The sequence below is a fragment of the Penicillium subrubescens genome (assembly GCF_028828155.1).
Source record: "Penicillium subrubescens strain IBT 31985 chromosome Unknown utg000002l_segment0_segment0, whole genome shotgun sequence".
NCBI classification, from domain to species: domain Eukaryota; kingdom Fungi; phylum Ascomycota; class Eurotiomycetes; order Eurotiales; family Aspergillaceae; genus Penicillium; species Penicillium subrubescens.
In genome coordinates, this window is record NW_026643152.1 from 1,597,783 (window position 1) to 1,615,161 (window position 17,379).

The 17,379-nt window shown below is 50.2% G+C and overlaps 6 protein-coding genes across 6 annotated transcripts; 2 read left to right on the forward strand and 4 right to left on the reverse strand.

Moving 5' to 3' along the window:
* Positions 1-1,002: 1,002 nt before the first annotated feature.
* N7473_001958 (uncharacterized protein) lies at positions 1,003-3,534 on the reverse strand (the record flags this gene model as incomplete). Its single annotated transcript, XM_057147898.1, has 1 exon — positions 1,003-3,534. One exon carries the CDS (start codon positions 3,532-3,534, stop codon positions 1,003-1,005), a length of 2,532 nt encoding a protein of 843 aa, XP_057011552.1.
* Positions 3,535-4,669: 1,135 nt separating this feature from the next.
* On the forward strand, positions 4,670-5,707 carry N7473_001959 (40S ribosomal uS13 domain-containing protein; the record flags this gene model as incomplete). The annotated part of the gene is made up of 3 exons (XM_057147899.1): positions 4,670-4,829; positions 4,962-5,127; positions 5,410-5,707. Coding segments are annotated over 3 exons (624 nt in total), but the record flags the coding sequence as incomplete, so codon positions are not given.
* A 755-nt stretch (positions 5,708-6,462) lies between these two features.
* cp3 (carboxypeptidase C PRC1) lies at positions 6,463-8,221 on the reverse strand (the record flags this gene model as incomplete). Its single annotated transcript, XM_057147900.1, has 2 exons — positions 6,463-7,628; positions 7,678-8,221. The coding sequence occupies 2 exons, from the start codon at positions 8,219-8,221 to the stop codon at positions 6,463-6,465; spliced, it is 1,710 nt and encodes a 569-aa protein (XP_057011554.1).
* A 433-nt stretch (positions 8,222-8,654) lies between these two features.
* Positions 8,655-9,995, forward strand: N7473_001961 (guanine nucleotide exchange factor SDO1). Its single transcript, XM_057147901.1, has 2 exons — positions 8,655-8,841; positions 8,928-9,995. The coding sequence occupies exons 1-2, from the start codon at positions 8,775-8,777 to the stop codon at positions 9,842-9,844; spliced, it is 984 nt and encodes a 327-aa protein (XP_057011555.1). The 5' UTR covers positions 8,655-8,774; the 3' UTR covers positions 9,845-9,995.
* A 504-nt stretch (positions 9,996-10,499) lies between these two features.
* On the reverse strand, positions 10,500-12,041 carry N7473_001962 (tryptophan synthase; the record flags this gene model as incomplete). The annotated part of the gene is made up of 1 exon (XM_057147902.1): positions 10,500-12,041. The coding sequence occupies one exon, from the start codon at positions 12,039-12,041 to the stop codon at positions 10,500-10,502; it is 1,542 nt and encodes a 513-aa protein (XP_057011556.1).
* A 2,815-nt stretch (positions 12,042-14,856) lies between these two features.
* N7473_001963 (uncharacterized protein) lies at positions 14,857-16,788 on the reverse strand. Its single transcript, XM_057147903.1, has 2 exons — positions 15,952-16,788; positions 14,857-15,768 (listed from the first exon to the last, which is right to left on the reverse strand). The coding sequence occupies exons 1-2, from the start codon at positions 16,283-16,285 to the stop codon at positions 15,428-15,430; spliced, it is 675 nt and encodes a 224-aa protein (XP_057011557.1). The 5' UTR covers positions 16,286-16,788; the 3' UTR covers positions 14,857-15,427.
* Positions 16,789-17,379: the final 591 nt, after the last annotated feature.

Here is a 17,379-nt window from a genome sequence, read left to right on the forward strand (position 1 = left end):
GCCCGTCAGTATAGAGACTGGGTATAGACATGTAAATAGATCATAGATTATGAGTGAAAGATATTTGATAATCCGAATCACCCGTGATAGCCTGGATGGGACGATAGTCTGTCTGTATGAGGATTCTGGTGAGTTGCCTGTTTGGTTAGTAGCCAGGGAACATGGCAATGCATAGGCTTTTCTCGAGTATCAAGAGTTTAGAGAACCTCGTAGCCTAGAACAAAACAGGAAACTGTCTAATCATTCAGATCTGGGAAAGGACAAAAACCAAGAATATAGCAATGGTGAAGAAGAGAAGAAGGGGGAAAGATGAAAAGAAAAGACGGAGAACAGGGCGGGAAAGAGGAGAGAGAGTCTGAGTCTGGGGTAAGCGGGGGCGGCCGCCTCCACTCGTTTAGTTTCCTTAGTTTCCTTACCAAATTAGTATACCCGATGGTTAATATCAAGGCTCTTATTGGTTCATTCCTCCATCAACTTGTATCGGCGATGTTTTGTCAGGTAAACAGCACCACAACAGGAATGTGACAACACTGGTACATATATAATTACACACTACTGCTGTGACATGCTAGTGCTGGTTGTGTGGCCAATTCTTATTAATAATAGATTGGGTATAACTTAAATATTGTAGACGGAAGATAATGGGAGAAACAAAATAGCATGAACTAAGCAACTTAACTCTAGAGAATCACTATCGAACAATCAACTATTCATGTCACAAAAGAAAGCAAACATGAGCAAGATAGAATATACCCGGACAAAACGCAGAATAACACATCTCGCGGTTGAGGCCAGCCCGAGAAAAGAAATAATCGAGAAACAATACCAAAAAGAAAACGGGTATATCAAGCACCGAGGGCCAACATCGAGTCCTCCTCCAAGCCCCCCTACAACCCCCACTCTATACTGTTCACCTCTTACTTTTCCTCATCGTCCTCTTATTGCCCGCTTCATCATCCTTCAACTCCTCCAAGCCCCCCTACAACCCCCACTCTATACTGTTCACCTCTTACTTTTCCTCATCGTCCTCTTATTGCCCGCTTCATCATCCTTCAACTCCTCCAATCTCGACCTCTTCTTCGGCAGACTCCGACTCTGCAGCTGCGCCGCACTAAGTCGCCTCATCGCAGCCTTGATAGACTTGACAGGAACCTTGTACAACTGGTACGGCGACGGACCAACACGACAATCATCACGAATATTCACCACCGTCACCGTTTTCTCGCCAGGACTTCTAAACCCGCCTGCCTTGGCGTTCTTGTTCGGAGACAAATTGATCCAATTCCAGTACGGACTCTTCGAAGCACCCGGAGCACCCGGAGCACTGGGCATGGTCGGGGTTTTGGGAAGATTGGGGAATGTAGTTGTACCACCTTCTTGTGGGGGCGCGGCCTCGGGCCACATTTCCAGATGATTGATGAGGTCGTTCGGGTCGTCGTTGAATGAGCTGAAGAGAGGCTCGCTGTGTGCGAGGCGTTGGAGAAGACCGGGATCCATTTGTTCCATTTCGGCGTTCAGACTTTCTAAGACGTCGGTGCCGGATTGCATTCTCCATTCGGCGAGCTGTTCGGCCAGGACTTCATTCATGTCGGTGTTCTGCGGCTGTTGCACTTCTGGCGTTGGTGTGAGAGCCTTCTCGTAGTATCGCTCGCCGGTGTCAGGGAGGATGCGCTCCAGAGGGAGGTAAGGCGACTTGCGCTCGACGAGCGGAAACCAAGGGTAATGCTGAACGAGGAAGGGCTTATCCTGAGCGATGAGGTTGGACATCTCGGTGATAGTCTCCGCCGCGGCGTGCAACATGTCCTGGCTTGGGTTGATGACGAGCTCGTACATTGCGACGGGAAGGCCCTCCTGGAGCCACTCGGGCGCAACTCGTTCCTCTCGTGAGTACGGCGAAACATTACCGATGATGACTCCCCCTGCATCTTGGCCGTCGTACTTGCGGAGGTTGCCCATGTCAAACTCGCCTCTTTCACTGTCGTTCCAGAAGACCCGGACATGATCGTTTTTGTAGTAGACTCCGCCCATCCAGCGATAGACCGCTGTCTGGATGTTTCCGTCCGCGTCCCTGTAAACAAGTTTCTGGTTTTGGGTGTGGCCCAGAACACGGAAACTAGAACCTGCGGTGACTACCAAGCGAAGAGGGAGTTCTGTCACGTATCTCAACCTGCTCGGCCCCTTCGGTTCAAGACAATACCCACAGCTGTAGTGAATAGGCTCTAGACTCCACGCCCGTTCAATCAACTTCGACATCTCAACACCTTGGTTATCTCCATCCTGCTTGTATGGATTCAAGCAATTGCCAACCACGGGGATGCGTTCGGTCTCCACTCTTTCACACATGGAGCATGCATCTTTCGGTTCCTCAAAGTATTTGACCTGAAATTGCGCAAAGTTCCTGGTGGATTCGGCCCAAACCACCCAGGGCGGGACTGACTCGCCCCGTTTGATGTCGGGTATATGGTCACATAGGAGATTGTAAAACGAATGGCGAAGCTCAATCGACACCTTGTCATCAAAGGCATCCCAGTTCATGTTGGTCACCTGGATGTAGGCCTTTTCAATCTCCGTGAATTTCTCTTCCATACCATTTTCCCGGTCAATCATGGTACAACCGGCCTGGGTCAGCATGCCAATCACGATAACGGTATCAATGGCACACGACCCATCGGCCCAGACGGGACCACGACCACGATATGGAAATGGAAATCCCGCCGGGTCAAACTTATGTGTGTGCGGATTCAATCGCACCTCCGAAACAGTCGTATGAGTGCCGACCTGCACAATGCCCAGGTCATTGTTAGAAACGGCGACCCGGGTACCCACTGGGGCCATGGTCGGTGCATGAGGGTGCCTCTCGAGTTTCTTGTAGCAAAGGTTGACCATAGCCTTTTCAATTGCCTCTCGGACGGGATTGGGGTTGAAATCGTTCAGATATTTGTACTTTTGCGGCTCCGGTGCCTGTGATTGTTGGGCCCCCTCCACAAGCTGGCTCAGCTGAGGTGGTTGAGGGATTGCTGGTAGAGTCATAGGCGTGTGGGGTGGCAGTAAGAATTGAAAAATGAATTTGTCGTCCAAATCCGCCGGTGCATCTGCTGGGCGGGCATAATGTTCCGCTCCAAGCTGCCGCATCTCATCCTCCGTTAGCAACCCAGGGTAATGGCGGCTGACCGGGAAGGGTGTAGGTCTAATTGTGTATCGCAGAAGTCGCGGGCCACCGTCTCGTGAGAGGTCGAACATTTCGTCTTGCGTGCGGAATTGATACTCCGGTCTCATATAATAATTGAGCTTAGCAAGGGACTTGTGAATAGCGCCCTTTGAATCCGTGCCACATTCAAATCCCCATAGAAAGAGTTTGGCGAATATTCTCAGTTGATAGAGTAAGGGGGTTCGGATTTTGCTCCAGTTACTATTGTAAGGACGCCCAAGAAACATATAATCATCCGGAGGGTCTGGAAGCGCATCCAGGGAATATTTCGGCACTTGCTCCCACGGCACTTGAATCTCATCAGGGCCACTGGGAAACTGCTGCATCGTGCTGTGAAGTTCTGGGCACGAGGGTTGGTAGAGGAAATGAGGGTAGTCAAAGAATGTAGGAATGAATTTCCTAACTCAAAATAACGGAAGATGAAGAGAGAAACAAGACGCGATCAGGATGGACTGGTAATCTAATGATGTTTCAAGTCAGGAATTGAGCAGCGAGAGACAAGAAGATTGACGGGTTGCAAGACGGTTCTGGGGGGTTGAAAGGATTCTTATGTTGTCGAGCTGGGGGGAGGATTTGACCAAGGCAATCACTCCATCGAGTCTCTCTTCCGAGATATAGAAATGATAAAATCTCCCTCGAGACAATGAAAGAGAATCCAATTGAACAACGTCCATGGGTCTTTCAAGCCCTGGTCTTTTCGGAGGCCCCATTTTGAATTGTAGGGGACCTGCCTTTGAAGTCGGCTATGCTGGGCTCCTGGTACTAAATTTGGCATCAGCTGACAATTTTGACGGACAGACGAGGTAACCAAGAACAAAGAGAAACAGAAAATGAAGTCCAAGATGTTGGCGGGAAAGTCAAGGTTGGTCTGTGGCGTCGATTGGGTTGAATGAATGGACACTTCTTTCCCAAAGTCCGGGGGTCATCTGGGAAACAAAGAGAACATCGAGTCCGTCGAAGCTCGAGTTCAGAAGGTCCAGAAATTTCGTGGCTTCCCACTACAAAGCAGTAGTTGGAGAGCGCAGGGAGTGTTCTTTGTGTAGTGCCACCCGAGATGGTCGAATCCATTTAATGAAGATACCTTGCAAGAGAGGAAGCTGTATACACGAAGACATTCATCGGCAGCCCACGGCCAGATCGATTCAAACTGAGAAAAAGTATAAGCTGCAGGGTTACTTTCGGCCCCAGGGACAGAACAAAGACTCGACTGGAAGCGCCATGGGCTCGTGCCAGGAGAAACATGTTGAATTCAAACTTGATGGAGTATCAAAGAAAGAAGAGTAGGGCACTGCCTAGTGATCATCAGTGGACATGTAACATTGAAACATACAGGTTATCCCAGCCAGTTAATTTCAGTGGCAGTTACCAATTTTACATACAAGTCAGGTGACATCACTGATGAACACCACAAAAAGCCAAGGGGAAAATGGCACATGACCAAGACCCCCGAAACAGGACTAGTGCTCCCATCAAGCGAGCCCTCACACCGCACTTTTCCCAAACAGGCTAGCGCCCCAATTACCCTATCCCACAACGGAAGCAAAAGTCACTCGAGACTTCCTCCTCACCATTCCTCTTGTCGTCAACACATCGCGATCCGCGCGCCCATCGCCCATCATGTGTATGTTGCCCTCTCCCACGCCAGTTTTCGATTCTACAAATGCAACGAGAGCATCAAACAAAACCCGCCTGCCACAAATATGGGCACCTCGATGAAAGAATAATGTCAGCTAACTTGTCGCCCGATTTACAGCGCTCGTGTCCGGCGAGAAGACAAACTTCCAGTACATTCTGCGTCTCCTCAACACCAATGTTGAGGGTAAGCAGAAGATCATGTACGCCCTGACCCAGATCAAGGGTGTCGGTCGCCGTTACTCCAACTTGGTCTGCAAGAAGGCCGATGTCGATCTCAACAAGCGGTACGTTTTTATCGGAAATACCAGCGACTCTCTGCAAGGTTCTTGGGTGTCTTGGGCGGTTGGATTTTACAGGGAATGGAAGAGAGACAGGAGATGGTGACTTGACGGACTACGATATTGTCGACCTGAAATGAAAATTCATATCGTCTGTGTGTGCGTTTAAAGGGATGGGACGGAAACCGAGGAGTGGGGAACAACCACCAAGACACTCTGAGGACATTGCAGAGTTATCGACAACACGCCTTCCCGAGCGGAAATGCTGACAGTTCTCGATCTATACAGTGCCGGTGAGCTTACCACCGAAGAGCTTGAGCGTATCGTCACCATCCTCCAGACCCCCACCCAGTACAAGATCCCCGGGTGGTTCCTGAACAGACAGCGCGACATCACCGACGGCAAGGACTCCCAGGTCGTTTCCAACGGTCTCGACTCCAAGCTCCGTGAGGACCTCGAGCGCCTGAAGAAGATCCGCTCCCACCGCGGTCTCCGTCACTACTGGGGCCTGCGTGTCCGTGGCCAGCACACCAAGACCACTGGTCGCCGTGGCCGCACCGTCGGTGTCAGCAAGAAGAAGGGCTAAACGTATTGTGTTTGTCTTATTTTCCGGGGGTTTATGGAGGGATTCCTTTATTGTCGGTGTGTTTCTATGGGCATCCGTGGGATCTTTTCCCCGCTGGACTGGGTGTGATGCCGGTCCTAAAAATTGAAAATGAATCATACCAATATGAAATGAACCGATCGCTTTGTTTTGTTTTTAAAATTGGCCTGGACTGGACCTACCTGTTGGGGTTCATGTGGCTATTAGGGCTGCAATGGAGTTGACTTGCTCCTAGTAGTTTTTGCCTATTGTCTCTGGCCTCGTAGATGGTCCCCATCATCGGACTTGGGACTGAATACCGGAATGCACAACCTTTTTTACACTAAAGGCTCCTCATATGCGAGGCAATCAAGCCTTGATTGTCTTATCTTTTCGGGATGTCACTATGGGTTACCGTCATACGTACTAGTGCTGCCGACACAATAGATTTGTTACCTAACTAGAGGTTGGCCCTGCTAACTTTCCAGACAAGCCACATTAATCCCGTCTACGTGTCTATAATATCTACAACATTTTATGATAAATCATGTAAACAGAATTTCATTTGAAATTGACATTGCGTGTATATACTTATCGACATGAACCACTCCATCTAAACACAAGCAAATTGGTACTGAAGCTTAACTCGCACCAGCCAAAGACATCCGTTGCAGTTAAAAGCATGCAGCCCAAACTGAACACGAACTGGGTGGTCAAGAGGTGGCAATGCAAGATATCATAGCGATAATGACAGACGCTTAGAACCATTCACCACCCAGCCAGCGGTTGAAGAACTCCAAGCTGGACTCGGGCTGGTCCATGGGGACCATGTGGCCACCGCCGTACAGACGCATGAAGGTGAAGTTGCCGTGGGACTTGACCTGGCCAATCTTCTTGCCAACATGCTCATTCTGCTCGATCACAAGGTCCTCCAGCTCCTTGCTGGCAAAATGCTTCTGGCCGGGCCACTCGAGAGCCTCAGACCAAGCCTTGTTGCCGAGCCAGTTGCAGATGAAGTCAGCATCACCGGCGTAGATGAGCACGGGGATCTGCTCAATCAGACCGGGGACCAGACGGTGGTAGGGCTTCATCCAGTCACCGTGGAAGAGGAAGTTGCGGTTAATGTCAAAGTTGCACGAGTCATAGCCGTCAACCTCGGCACCAAGGGCCTCACGAACACTCTCCTTGTTCAGGTACTCGGACACGTAGCCCATGCCCTTGTAGCACAGGTTGGAGGTATCCTCGCACTTGCCGCGGACGTCGTAGACGTTCTGGCCGGTCTGCTGGTAGGGAGCAAGCAGAGCGTTGTTGCAGTAGATGGAGGCCGGGACACAGACCCAGGAGCTCTCGCTGTCGTAGCAGGCCTTGATCATGGACAGGCAGCGGGGCAGAGCGTTGTCCATGGACTGGCAGGAAGCCTCATCCAGGACAGCTGGGTAACCACCGTCACCGCAAGCCATGGGGCGGTAGTACTCGTACTGGGTAAGACCATCAGTCAGACCGTTACCAATAAGCACGGACTTCAGGTTGATGTTGCGGTTCTTGTGAGACAGGATCTCAGAGGCAAAGACAGGGATATAGTGGCCAGCGTAGGACTCGCCAGCGATGTGGAAGTCCTGCTTGGCGTACTCAGGGAACTGCTTGAAGAACAGGGACAGCAGAGCATAGACGTCCTTGCCAGCAGCGACAGTGTCGCTAACACTGCTGCCGCTGTACGAGTAACCAACGTTGACGGGCTGGTCCAGGAAGATGACTGAAGCATTGGAGTTCCAGGAGTAGTCATTGTGGACAAGCTTGATCTTGCTGTTCACAGAGGCTGGGCCGAGCTCCATGAAGAGACCGGTCAGGGAAGAGCAGCCAGGGCCGCCGTTCAGCCAGAGGACGACAGGGTCGTTCTCAGGGTCGTTACGGGACTCGAAGAACCCTTCTTGAGATTAGTATGATAGAGAACTAAACATAGGATTCCAACTTACAGTAGAACAAGTGCTTGTCGTTATCGTTGTCATCAAGATAACCACTGTATTGCTTGACATTGGGATCCACACCTAGAGCGCTGGGATCCACCTTCTTCACGCGGAGGTCGTAAGCCTCGAGCCTGCCGCCAATCTCACGCTCCTTGGTGCCGTCGCTACCAGTGACCCAGATGTTCTGCACATCCTTGCCACGGACGACGTGATCCCAGTGGGAGTCAGGACGGCGAGTGTGCTTCTTTGGGAGAGAGAGCATGGGAGCGTGATCCATGGTGTTGGGGAAGTGGTTAGCAACCTCCTCCCACAGGCCACGAGCCTCATCCGAAAGAGTGCTAAAGTCATCCTTCAGCTTGGAGAAGGCATCGGAGCCCTTCTTGGCCCAGTCCTCAAAGGTGTTGGAACCCTGCTTGGCCCAGTCCTCGATGATGTTGGAGCCTTGCTGGGCCAAGTCCTCAACGTGCTCACGGTGGATGCCCATGACCTGTTGCAAAGGCGGGGCCGCTGCCGAAGCAGCTCCCACCAGCAGAGTGGCGGGCAGAAGTCTCATGATGAATGGCCTTCACAGAGAGATGGAAAGATGGAGATAATGGCTTGTTGATGGGTAAGCGGGTACCTGGGAGGCCTGGGCGGCAGCTCTTATCAGTAACGGATCGGGCAACTCGTCGGACGACAGAGTAAACAAGAAGGGAGAAAGGGCATAACATACAGAAACCAGTCACCCAAGTGTTTATGAGTCAAAAGTGGAAATCGATGCAAGACAGGGCCTGCAATCGGGGAATGATAGAGAGGAAGAGGTTGGGGGGAAGGAAGGGGAACCTTGGGAACGATGACGCCGGATGAGGAGTCTCCGCCCGATAAGCCGATCCACCCCGTGACTCGCTGAGTCATGCGGGGGTGAAACCTGAAAAAGGAAGCTGCTGACTCATCGCAGATCCTGAATGGGGCAAGTACGATGGAGGGACAATTTTGGGAAACTTTGTAAATAACTTCGGACCGCCGCTCGGAAAAGAACATCCGTCGTCCTTGATAAAGTCGGCTTACAAGCAGGTGCTTTCATTTTATCGCAACTCTGGACCAGGCTCAAGTGGCCTCTATTCACCATGCCGATCAACCAACCCTCCAACCAGATTAAATTCACTAATGTGTCGATAGTCCGACTGAAGAAAGGTAAGACCGATAAGACTGACGCCTGCGATAGAGCTTTCATTTTTTTTTGACGCCGTGCTAACCTCTATGTCTTATTTTTTTTCCAGGCAAAAAGCGCTTCGAACTCGCCTGCTACAAAAACAAGTTGCTCGAATACCGATCCGGCGCTGAAAAAGATCTCGACAACGTTCTCCAAGTCCCCACCGTCTTCCTCTCCGTATCAAAAGCGCAAACCGCCCCCTCCGCAGAACTCACAAAAGCTTTTGGTGCAGACACCCCTCGAGATGAAATCCTGCAGGAAATCCTACGCAAGGGCGAGGTGCAAGTCGGCGAGCGCGAACGCAAAGATGCTCTCGAACGAGTAGAGAAGGAGGTGTTGGATATTGTGTCCGGACGACTCGTCGACCCGAATACCAAACGTGTCTACACATCGGGTATGATATCCAAAGCACTAGACCAGTTATTGTCGGCTAGTGGTCAACAACAAAGTGGCGAGGCAAATGGGGCTGGAGAGGAACTCTCCAAAAAGCCCCTGTGGACCGGAGTTTCTTCCAATCGATCCGCGAAGAGTCAGGCGCTCGACGCTATGAAGGCTCTTATCGCGTGGCAACCTATTCCCGTGATGCGCGCGCGGATGCGTCTTCGGGTTACGTGCCCGGTGTCACTGCTGAAGCAGTCCGTCAAGGCCGCCGCGAGTGCTGCACCCGCCAAGGAAGAAAAAGCGCCGGCTAAAGGCAACAAGAAGGGTGGCAAGGGAAACAAGAAGTCAAAGCGAGATGATTCTGACGACGAGGCTGGTGGAGATGACTCCGAGGCGGCACCCAAGGCCGCTGGCACCGTCAAGGATAAAATTCTCAACTATATCGAGGCGGTTGAATCGCAGGAAGTGAGCGGCGATGAGTGGGAAGTGGTGGGTTTTGCTGAGCCGGGAGCATTCAAGGGACTGAATGATGTCATTGGCAATGAGACTCGTGGGCGAGGACGAGTGGAGGTGCTAGACATGTCGGTGACCCACGAGGATTGAAGAGGTGAAGAACGGAAAAATTGATCTACGAATGATCTTGCTCAAATCTTGGATACTTTACACTTCCAAGGACGATGTACATGACCCCCCTTGCAAATTACTTATGATAGAGTTAGATGAAAGAAGCAAAAGAAGAAAAAGAAAATGTGTCCATGTTGAAATAAGTTTCAATAGAAACAGGCTGAACTGCACTTGCTCTTGCAGCAGTGAAGCTGATTGGCTTCTGGTTAGCCCTAAGCGTTGTACAAAAGCAATGTCTCATCTAGGCCAAGGAGAGGCGATATAGTTACATTGCATCTGAGAAATGGTGTAGTCTCTGAATCAGACTCACGGGTTAAGCTGTTGCCGTATACTACTAGTGTTAGAGGAGAGAGAAAAGGACTATTTCAGGTGAAAGTGTCTCGGGAAAACCCCCCCTTATAGAGAAAACAGTATGATATGTACAACGATAATAAACAGCATAAGTAACGACCTGGAAAGCAACACAATTCAACGCCAGTCCCCAGGGTATTGAGAATAGCGAATACGAAACAATGCAAAGTATAGCAGAATAAATCCAACAAAACAGAGGGGTAGGCAGAAAAATGTCCAGACCGATCCCTCTTTCGCCTCTCACTTTGTCTTCACCGCAACGCTCAACCCTTGTTTAGAGTCATCAAACATCCGTCCCACGCATACCAATCGTATCGCAACCCGTCACCAACAAAACAAGATTCTTACCTGGACCCAATTCCCTCGCTAGATCCATGACTCTCTTCACCGCGTGACTCGAGTCCAGGCCAGCCAGAATACCCTCGTGGCGCTGCAAAGTTTTGAACCCGTCCAGGGCATCCGCATCCGTGGCCGTCGAGATTTCAACTCGACCAGACTCCTTCCAATGAGCCACCTCAGGCCCCACGGTGGAAAGGTTCATATCTGGTGAAATGGAGTGCGAATCGAGGATTTGACCATCGTGATTCTGGAGCATCAGGGTCCGCGCACCCTGAAGAACGCCAACCGAGCCCTCGGTCAGCGCTGCGGCCTCTGCACTTTCAACACCCACCAGTCGAATGGAAGGCTCGTGGAGAAATGGTCGGAATAGACCGACCGCCCCTGCACCACTGCCAACGGCGGTGACGAGGGCATCTGGCTGACAGCCCACCGCTGTGTGCATCTGGGCTGCGACCTCCTCGCCTAGCAGTGCCTGGAAAGTGCGGGTCAAGGTTGGTAGAGGGTTGGGACCCACGGGCCCGCCCATGAGATAGTATGCAGTTTCATGGTTGCAGACTGAATAGCGGAGTGCTTCTGTGATTGCAGCGCGCAGTGTGCCCATACCAGATGGGGTTCGTGCAGTCAGGACCTTGGCTCCGAGCATCTTCATCTCCAGGACGTCCTCTTGCTGTGCCTGTGCGTCGTCTGCGCCCATGATAATAACACACCGCAGGTTAAGGCGCGTGCACATTGCCGCTGTGAAGTTGCCATGTTTGGCCGAGGCACAGTCCGTGACGATCTCTGCACGACCCATTCGTCGGGCTAGTAGAAGTTGACCGATGATGTTGCGAGTCTTGTGGCTGCCGTACTCGACTAAATCCTCACGCTTCAGCCAGATATTAGCACCGCCAACTAAGTCTGTGAGCTTGCGAGCTATCTGGAGAGGCGTGTTCCTTATCTGAAAGGAAGCATATTCTGCCCAGAAGGCTGGATCCAAGACGGCAGACTCAAAAATCGAGGTCAGCTCGTACAGAAATCCCATGATCGATTCAGGAACGAACCGGCCCCCAAAGGAGCCATAGCCACCGAATGAGATCAGTGGGGATGCGATCAATGGCGGTCTCAGCGTGCCATCCAGCTGCAGGATCGGGAAATACGGTGTGCCATTGTACTGACGTGGTATAGTTCCCAGCTTGGCGAGTGTCCCGGACGTCAAGGAAGAGCCATCACTGGTCACGGAGGTAGCGGTGATAATGGATTCTGCAGCCGAGCTGCTGCAAGTCGAGGGGCAAGTACTGGATGTACTCGCTGACCCGGGTGATGGTGCCGGAGACAGTGCCCTGATGGGAATTCGAGTAACCCCTCGAGGGGTAGGGAGGCGGGCTGTGACAGCCGTGCCGGGGACAGACCTCACTCGAATTACATTGTTTGAAGTTGTTAATGTTGAATCGTTCTCGGTACCTTGCTGGCGCGAAAAGCAAAAAAGGTCTCGCATGGACCGAGGCATGATGGATGGATAGACAGTTCGTGTGTATAGGAAGTGTATAGACCGGGAGCGGTAGATTCGGAGCAGCAGTGGTCTACAAAAGAGTCAAGTATACATGCAGAAGAACAGATGGAGATACAACTGGGGTCACTTGAGGTATATATGGATATCCTTGCGAGTCCAATGTATACAATTGATAAGAGTTCTTCCCACGTGGAGGGTAAGCGTATGTCAAGAAGGACAATAAGAGCCGGTCTACAATGAGATTGAGGGTACCTTCAGGGCTTAAATAACGGTGTGCGTAGTCAGTGCCTGGTGAATAAATGCTACTTTTAGGTGCCCCATTCCAGTGATACATTTCGTCATGACACCCCTCGGGGAGTCTCGGGCCTCCCATCTAATCATCTACGCAAAGACCCTGGTGTGACATTCTTATACGGTGTGACTGAATACAATGCCAATGATCCTAACTAAACACAGCAATGTCTATTGAAACTCGGCACACCACTTCTGGTGGAGACTGCTGCCCGCCATAGCCACTTCGATGCTATTGTCGACGGTACCTTGCATCTAATTTCCAAGCGAGGACTGCCTCCTCATCGATTCCCACGGCGTGCATTTTTAAAACCATGCCTAGATCAATAGTGTTTCTTCACATACGAAATATACTACTCTCTACGCCTTAAAATCATTGATATCGACTAAGCAAGAACGGGTCCAGGATGAGCCGACTAGATTTACCACTTTCTCGGGAACAGTGTTACATCTACTTCGTGATCCACATGAATATTCGCTCATCACTGTTTCACAGAGGGTCGGTATAATCTCTTTTTATTGCATAAACTGATAATCAGCCATCGATAATTCTGCATCCAGCCTCAAAGACTAGGGCGTGGTCAGTCATGTGACTTCGCTGTGTGCGACGTCTCGAAAAGATTAATCTGGACCAGTAGAAATGGACTCATCCAAAATGTAGATTTTCTAGATAAATATTTCGAAACAATGGATCTAACCACGCGGCGATACTCGGTGTGTATCTGGAAATGATCGCCCAGATCGATCTCCATTCGCACTCTGTACGACATGCCTGAAATGTGCAGATATGCGACCTAAAATTGGGCCGTTGGCACTTATCACGAATTGACTAGGTAACAGTTACATCATGGAATTATATATTTTACGTCGCATCTGGTACGCCGAGGCAGAATTTCATATTGAACTGGAGTGTGTATATTTAGATAGCATGAAACCCACCGCCACAAAGAGGGCTCAATACAAAAATGCCACTAGGAAAGATGAAGCTGAAAACGTATACATTTCAGTTTACTTGACCGGTCTAATTAACTAAACAAATTGAGCAATCAAGGCATGCGCAAGTCCTCTCATCTCAGCGTTACACAATCCCTGCCCCGAGTACAAAGTGGTGGAGTGCAAACACTATGGGCGAGACCTATCAACCACCCCTGCCCAAGCCCAACAAACAACTAAAGGAAAAGCGGAAAATTATCACCAGCACCTTGGATGCACTGTCCTGCATTTTTCCAAGGACTAAATATTAAATCAGGGGAAGGCTACTAGTGGGGAGGATGACCTAAGACAGTCCAGTTTAGTTCTGAGGTCATCACACATCGACCAGGGCGCCTGAACGAGCTGAACATAAATACCAGCACGACCCTGCCCATCCATGTTCAGGTCTTTCATAGCCTTGTCTTCTCGAAATTTCAACTTCACTTTCAATTTCAGTATCCTGAACTCCTTTTTGTTTAACAAGCGGGATCAAGGCCCCTCCACGTGGCAGTTCGTGGTTGACTTTACAATGCACAACACGAGGGCTCTGTGTACTGGTGATTGTGATGGTGTGGACTGGAAATTCGCCCTTTGGATGTCGTACAAGATCACGATGAAGCTTACGCATGATGCGGTGCATTCTTGGACTTAGGGATATAATAGTGAGTATGTACAGTGTTAGGGAGGATTATTGTGTCGAGTATTGTAATCTAATCTGGGATAAATGTATAGGGTTATATGCTTGGCATGCTATATTTTGTCACCAGCCCTTTACTCACAACACACTTTCGCTCTATACGTCTACACTATATTTCCAGCATAATAGCCTATTCTCAATATCGAGAACAAAACGTCAACAGAGACAAACGCAAGCTCACTGATAGCATGAACAAATATGTTCGACATTCCCGAACCAACATATATCCAGAACCCCAGTGAAAGAATACTCATCGCACTTTCAACCACCAGCCAACACACAGACACGCATTCTCAAATCACCAGTCGAGCAGACCTATCCATTACACCTCCATCATACAAACCAAACACCCAAACAAATCCCAATCTCACCACCGCCAGGATATCGACCACCACCAACACACTACCCCCACTTCCAACGCCCTCACAACAAAGTTATCTAACCTCACCACACCCATGCACCCCCCAAACCCAGATTCACCCATCAACCACTCAAAACCCCCATTCAGAATTCTTACATTGTCGATCCCAAGCCCTTGAAAATATCACCATCGGATTCGTCGATATCAAATCCCGAAAGCAAATAGTCTGCGATGTGGTTAGCTTGTGCGGGGAATATGTCTTGGCTTGCGGGGCTGGAGAGCGAATAGAGTTCCCTAGTCCATACAGAGTCTGGGATATTTGTGAAGAAAGTTAGGATATATGATCCGATCCGTTGAAGTATAACCTTGTTCCTGGACGGATCTATCTTATTTTGAGTCTGAAACAGCAGCTTTAGCTCAAGTCATTCGCTACTCTTGATACCTACTGAATCTCTTGATAACTACTGAATGAACTCTGACTACGTCTGGAGTGTTTGATTTAAATTTGTTTAGCGACTTTCATTCATCTCATCTAGATATCTGATCCAACTATCGACTACAGAACAGAGCAAGTCTAGGAGTTCATCATCGCAACCAGCAACACGGTACCTAGTTCGTGTATAACCGAGCCAAAAACAATCAAACGCCAGTAACGGGTATACGCTCAAATGCAAGATGCGTGACAAGTAAGGGAAAAACAGCATAAGGAGGGCGGGACTTGTGCACTTGCAAGTCTCTCGCTTATCCTTAAGCAAAGAGGAAAAATTCCCGGCTCCAGCCAGGAATTCCGGATTCCATCGTGTGTGATGGAATGAAATAACCGTTTCGATCGTGGTTCATCAATAACGGTGGTGGGTGATGGTTATCGGCTTTTATCCGAGTCACCCACACAGCTGCCATAACAGGTGGCAGCAAGAAAAAAAAGGTAGCGAGGCGACATCGAGTCGCACAAAGCAAGAGATTAATATAAAAGGGACCAATCTCCAGGATATTGGGACGAAAGGTAGTAGGAGACGGTTGGTGGGGGTGGTGGTGGTGGTGGTCGGATGAAACCCATCCCATCTAAGCGCAGACCTGCACAGCATTCAAAGCGCGAGTCAAATCCTCCGCCGAAAAAGGCAGTGTCTTCCCCTTATTCTTACCCCGTGGCGACATGGGATAAGGCGAGGCAGGCGACATAGCCCGAACGATAGGCGAGGTATAACGAATAGACTCCTTGAGCAAGGCGATAGGATCCTCGGGGAGCTCATAAGGACCGATGGGATGATCCTCCGGAAGAAGCGTCATCATGGAACCAGAATAACTCTCGGAACTGGAGTTGACGATAGTGGATGATTGCGAGCCGACAGTGGGGCGGGAGGAGTCAAGTAGCTCGGGCACGGAAGCGTCGGAGTCGGTGAAAGCTGGAAGAGGGGCGGCGTGTCAGGACGTGGAGTCATTTTGTTTCGGGTAAATCGGCGAGGAGGATAGAGAGGGAAAAGGGGAAAAATGATCCGAGTCATAGAAGAGAGTGTGACAAATTCTCCATGACTCTTATCTTTTTTTTGTGTGTGTGTGATGGTGTGATGGTTGTTTTTAGTACATACCTGGATCGATCGGCACGCCGTCGTCGCCGGGGGAAATATCACCGGTATCATCGCCATCAAGCGGATCCAAAGGACCGAAAGGACCGTCGGGGAGATCGTAAGTGGCGCAAGGGGAAAGCGACAAGTCATCCGAAGCACGCGGCCGTTCGGCCATTGCACCATCGAACGACCAGGCCGCTAGACGCTTTTGGTGTTCCTTATCGAAGGGACCGCGAAACTTGGAGGGGGGGATCTCATGGCGACGATAGTATTCGACCTTGGGTTTGCCATTTTTCAAATCCTTGCTGGATGAGGAACGGTGGAAGACCCGTTTGAATGTATCGCGAAGAGGCATTTTGAAGAATCCGAGTGAAGAGAATTGATACGCGTCGTTGTTGAAAGTACGAGTAGATCAAGGCTGAGGAGGAGAGCCTCACAGGAGCAGACCAATCCCACGGTGGGAAGGGACGCGGAGGGTGTGCAAGCACGTAGAGTGGGTGGAACGGGTCAAACAGTGTATGACCATTCTATGGAGAGGGGAGATTGTGTGAATATGAGATTGAAGTGTGAGGGGAAAAGGAAAAAAGAAGGAAGAGCAGAAGAAGGACAGGGAGAAGTGAGGATAATAATAATACTGTACAGGAGGAGAGTCGTACTGGTTGAATGCCACGAAGTATGGGGAAATGAGGGAATTCTGGAGAGAAACTCCCGAACTACGCCGTACGAGGTAATGGAATGGAACGAAGTGGATGCAACAGGGCGATAAGACCCAGAACCATAGGAGGAGGAAGGATGGGAATTGCTTGTTCCAGTAATATTCACTTGGTTGCAACAATCAATTACACACTCTGATATGATCCACTCTTATTATCTATGGAAGGGAATTTTCCTGCGGCTTTTTACCTTGACGGCAGGCCGACTCCGGTGAAGGCGATGGGGGAGGCAAGGCGACTCCGACTTACCCAAGTTCAGACTATCCCCGATTGGGGCTCCCGGTACGATCTACTGGGTTCGGTCTGTGCGAAAATTGCCCCCCCTTTCATCGTAAGAGAAGAAATAGATATGACACGACTAAATGACTTTGCTGCACGCTGATTGCTCCAACCCAGATTTTGGCCCATCGACACTAATGCGGGCAAGATTTCGGGGCAAAAGAGAAAAGTGGGCTGACGGGTAAACCGGAGGGAAGTAAACCGGAGAAATAGAGAATATCCCCAGCGGAGTTCACGATAGCACAGTAGTAACCAGTATAATAGCAAGTACGAGGAGGCAAGAGAAGAAGTAGTAAAAGGCAAGGTAGCACTGGATTCAGAGTCAATTCCTTGGTAGATGCTATCTATCCTGGTTCTACTGGATGTCCAGTGTTCCGTCGGCGCTTGGATCCTGCTTCCAGTTCAAACTTCGCGCCGGGCAACCCGTGGGTGGCCCCCATGCCGCGTGCCCTGTACG

Coding starts and splice junctions, on each gene's coding strand:
- N7473_001961 (XM_057147901.1), top strand. CDS start 8,775: ATGCCGATCAACCAACCCTCCAACCAGATTAAATTCACTAATGTGTCG. Junction 8,842..8,927: donor GATAGTCCGACTGAAGAAAG/GTAAGACCGATA, acceptor TTTTTTTTCCAG/GCAAAAAGCGCTTCGAACTC.
- N7473_001963 (XM_057147903.1), bottom strand. CDS start 16,285: ATGCCTCTTCGCGATACATTCAAACGGGTCTTCCACCGTTCCTCATCC. Junction 15,769..15,951: donor CGGCGTGCCGATCGATCCAG/GTATGTACTAAA, acceptor CCCCTCTTCCAG/CTTTCACCGACTCCGACGCT.